General features: G+C 32.6%; 2 protein-coding genes across 5 annotated transcripts; one reads left to right on the plus strand and one right to left on the minus strand.

The window, feature by feature from the left end:
• Window positions 1–27: 27 nt before the first annotated feature.
• Window positions 28–2938, minus strand: LOC108566558. 4 transcript variants are annotated; one of them, XM_017926516.1, is made up of 8 exons: window positions 2830–2938; window positions 2576–2678; window positions 2260–2515; window positions 2095–2205; window positions 1603–2021; window positions 1429–1541; window positions 1091–1252; window positions 28–1035 (listed from the first exon to the last, which is right to left on the minus strand). In XM_017926516.1, the coding sequence occupies exons 2-8, from the start codon at window positions 2668–2670 to the stop codon at window positions 305–307; spliced, it is 1887 nt and encodes a 628-aa protein (XP_017782005.1). In that variant the 5' UTR covers window positions 2671–2678; window positions 2830–2938; the 3' UTR covers window positions 28–304. The 4 variants fall into 4 exon arrangements, with proteins under 4 accessions (XP_017782005.1, XP_017782004.1, XP_017782002.1 ...); XM_017926515.1 differs by having other exon boundaries at window positions 28–1038; XM_017926513.1 differs by having other exon boundaries at window positions 28–1044.
• A 363-nt stretch (window positions 2939–3301) lies between these two features.
• On the plus strand, window positions 3302–3947 carry LOC108566548 (dolichol-phosphate mannosyltransferase subunit 3). The gene is made up of 3 exons (XM_017926486.1): window positions 3302–3603; window positions 3663–3740; window positions 3796–3947. Exons 1-3 carry the CDS (start codon window positions 3454–3456, stop codon window positions 3853–3855), a joined length of 288 nt encoding a protein of 95 aa, XP_017781975.1. The 5' UTR covers window positions 3302–3453; the 3' UTR covers window positions 3856–3947.
• Window positions 3948–4565: the final 618 nt, after the last annotated feature.

The raw sequence follows: 4565 nt of genomic DNA on the forward strand, positions 1-4565 counted from the left end.
AAACAACTGTCAAATAAAAAAACGGGATACTTTTTCCTCCTATAATTGTCGAGAAAATATAATGATTAGGTTCTAACTTCACGTTGATGTAACCGTGGTTGTCTAACATGTACAATAGTCATAAACCAATAAACAAAAATAATAACAATAAATACAAGGACGAACATCATAAATATCTTGTACACATTTATATAAATTGTTAGGTAATACTTATTGCACCGCAATGCTGTAAACACTTGATTTGAATTAAAATGTTCTGTTGAAATCACAATAGAAGTTCATCAGTCTTTCTCTCTTTTTTTTGTTAATGGATATATTTTCTGTCTGTGGGATGCATCTGCGGTTGGCAGCTACAGATGCTCTCGTGTATCAAATGGCAGCTAGGGTTCGTCTCCAAAAATTGCCGCAAGCCCTCCTTGGTAACCTTTGTGTGCGTCACGTCCAAAAGCAGGAGCTGCAAATGCTCCAAAGAGCGCAGAGTTGAATCCGTGATCTTTGGATAGCCCCTCAACGAGATATACTTCAAACGCGTCGGGAGATTCGGAAGAGGTTGTTCCAGAGGCTGCCAGCAGCATAGTCTTGGACCCAACGTGAACGTCTTCTTTTTAGTGCCATCGTCCGAGTCGCTGAGATCCTGTGTGCTACAGCTATAATCGCTGTCGCTTTCATTTTCGCTGTCCCTTGCTTTTGAGCAGGAAGGTTTATTGATATCCTCGTTTTTCGGTCGCTTGGCTCCCTTATGACTGCTCCCATTGATTTTCCGTTTTCGTTTACCTTTCAGGTCGTCTTCTGCATCCGACAAAATCTCCTCGTTCACTTTGATCTCTGGCTTGTTTGCATAACTTAACATCATTTTCTCGAATTCGCGTAACCTGAATTCCGGCAGGTTCGCACCTGGTACGTATGGCTCTGGATCGCCGAGCTCGTACTCCCTATCGCGATTCATACGCTCATAGAACACCGCTGGTTGATTGTGTGACTCGTTCGATGATCCTCGCAGGTTTATAACGATTACGCTGCACTCCGATGGATCGCCTGCTAAAACTGAACTATTTTAGTATTGTAATAAATACTATTATGATTTTCTTACTTGGCGTATTTATCCTGCTTATGGCTGTAGCTGACATATTCTCAATTATGCTCAGCTCTACATCGCTGACAGGATCTCTTTCCCGGATCCACATCAATTTTGGAGAAAACGCTACCAGATATATCTTATCAACTGGCTTTAACATTTGTTTATACCAATTATCTAAACATATACAATAAAAAACATGTCAATAATAACATTAACAAGGACTAGTTTTAAAAGCAAGTCAAGGTTGATAGTTTATGTTTATATTAGCAGCAATTAGGTATAGCAACTTTAAAATAAAGTAAGTTTACTTTTAATCTTGAACTACTCATTTTTTTTTTAATAATACTCACTTTTTCTTTGCTTCCAACGTTTATGCGTACAGCTTGTGCACAATCTGTATGGTCGTTGGTATAAAACACTGGAACATGGAACATAATCGACGCTTGATGATTGATCCAATTGCCTGTGAAAAATAATAAATAATTAAAAATTATACATAACAGCTGGAGCATTTCGTTATTTACTTATGTGTACTGAAGCCGATATCAGAAAGCTTCAACATATTCAATTGCACGTAGAGGTAATCATCCCCAAATTTCTTAGAAACCTCTTTGTAATCGGTATCTCTCACTTGCTCTGCAAAGTTCAGCGGCCATTCCTTGTTGTCCATGAAGTAGCTGTACGGGTAACTTTGGAAATAAAACTCGTTTAGTTGGCTATTTTTGTAGAAAGATCTCACAACTTCGTTTCCGTAACCGGTGAAACGCAGGTCCAACACTTGTAGAGATTTAAATCCAAATCTACCTGCTAAACTTATATAACTCATCTCTTCGTCGCGCAATTGCTTGCAAAAGTACATGGACAAAATCTGCAGGCTGGACAACTTACTGAGCGATACAAGTGCATGCGACGTAAACCACCTGCATCTATCCAAAATTACAACCTAAAATAACAATGAAATACTTTTTAAACAAAACTCCTTTTAGTGTATTGCATAATTTAAACTCTGCACTTACTCTGAGTCTTTCCAAAACATGGCAAGATTTGAAGAACAAAGGATGGTTTGTAATATAAGAACCACCCAAGCTGAGCTCCTCAAGACTATGTGGAAATGTACACATAGGCACCTAAAACAAATCTTAGTTAAAAATTAGAAAAAGAACATAAACAAATAGTATTGCCTCATCTCCATGGAAGAAAACATTTTCCAATGCTAGGATAGTGAGCTCCTTATAGTTTTTAAGAGTCTCTATATCTTGGTAAATAACCAAACGTCCATTCAAGTTCCTGTTCCCATCAAAGAATATTGCTTTAGTTTTTGTGGTTAGGTTCTCCAAGCAGAAGTTCACCTTCTTTCTTGAATGCGGCTGAGGTCTACCATCGCACCAATTCCACAGTTGTCTGTCTCTGACTATGCAATTGAACCTATCACTTGTGCTAGAAATCAATTATTTTAAACTACAATCATACCAAGGATTTACAATATTTTATAATTACAGGCTCAGATTGTAGAGATCCGATGCAGTAACATAAGAAAATATGTTGAGCAGAGTTTCATCTGATAGATCCAATATATTCACTTCCTCAGACATAATTTAAGCTAGAAAATAAAATGGTTTAAGTAACTTGATCTGCAATTTTCATTATCTTAACCATTTATAAACAACTGAATCACAACAACTTAACCTTAATTATGACAAAAATCGATATTCGACATATCTTGTTGCTTATGTCAAGGTGAAAATACTCACCTGAGTTTCTAACAAAGTTTTGATATGGATTAAACGTACTTAAACCTAGTTAGACTTATTAATTTGGAGCATAAAACCAGCTCCAAATGCAGTCCAACTAGATTCAAAATAAAATGAAGTTAACTACCTATTATATACGAATTGACAATCGACAACTATCGATTGTTTGTATCTCTTTCAGAAATAAACTAATAATATTTCAATCAGTTTCAATTGTATCTTTTAATAATTCAACTTCTTATAATAAATATTTGATCATCATTTAACTTTCACCATTTTAATAAAAATCTTAAATAATATTTTTAAATAAATATTCAAATATATAATATTTTATTGTTAATATTTAAAAACATTAGATTGAATAAAAGCAACGATGATCATTTTGCAAGAGATATTACATTTTGTACCGCAATCGTAAATAACTTCATACTGCATAAAATACAGCCATTTCTTTTGCTACAACTGGCTGCAACTGGCTACAACTTCAGTTTGAACAAATTGATAAATTTGTACACTTTACACCATTCCATAACGCGAATTTATCATTCCTGATTTTTTTTTTAAATTAATATAATTATTGTTATTTAACTTGTTCATCTCTAGTGGCTTACAGTGACATCAAACATGACTAAATTAATGGAATGGTTGTCAGTGTTGAGTGTGTTAATCTCAGTATGGATCAGTTGTTTCACCAACCGCTATAAGTTTGAGATCTTGGATCAGTACAAGGAATTTATACTCTACTTGCCTTTTATATTAATTGCACTCTTTGGGGTAATATAAATGTACATATTATATGTAATAAAAACTCATCATATGTAATTTATTTTTAGCTATATGCAGTAGCAGTTGTATTGTACCGAGTGTTCACTTTTAATAACTGTGTTGAAGCAGCTGCTGAAGTGCAAAAGGTTTTATACATTTATAAATTTTATTTGGTCTTTTAATGACATTCTTATTTTACAGCAAATTATAGAGGCGAAAGAAGATTTAGCTAAGAAAGGGTTTGTGTTCAAGACTTCGTGATGGTAGTTAGTAGGAGAATGTAAATAATTGCTCTTTTTTTTAATTGTTATAGCACTTAATTTTTTTTGCTTTGTAATACATTTTTCTATATACTGAGTTGTTTTTTCTTAAAGTAATTTAGGCAACTCCATGTACAGGACTATCCGAATAATGCCTACTTCATTTAACAAAATCCTTTTATTTGTCCACGTTGTATTTTAATATTAGAAAAGTGTATAACAATTAAGGAAATGGTTTAAGATAAAATATATATTATTTAAAATAATTATTTTTAATAAATAAAAGCTACAGCATATAATGTAGAATAATTTAAACATTTTTCATTATTTAGAGCAGTAATCGAATTTCTATAAGACTACTAATGATAACCACTTTATAACGAAATATTATACTCTTTGTATGATTCATTGGTTTAAATTGATATGTTAAAATAAAATAAGATATATTATATAGATTGATGAAATAAGACTTTTGCAAATTATCTAGAGTAAAACATATTCTCATAATTAATACAATACAATTCGAAGGATATAACAATTATAGTGAATAGAATTTATTTCTTTATTTGCTATATTATTACGAAGTTTCACAAAATATACAATCAATACAAATTACATACATTATTCTATAGTTATTTTTTTGTTTGTTTTCCGATGATAAATACAAACAAAGTAAAATACAAACATTTATTATACATTAATTATATCAAG

This window comes from Nicrophorus vespilloides, unplaced genomic scaffold, assembly GCF_001412225.1.
Source record: "Nicrophorus vespilloides isolate i.1.1-1 unplaced genomic scaffold, Nicve_v1.0, whole genome shotgun sequence".
Lineage (NCBI taxonomy): Eukaryota > Metazoa > Arthropoda > Insecta > Coleoptera > Silphidae > Nicrophorus > Nicrophorus vespilloides.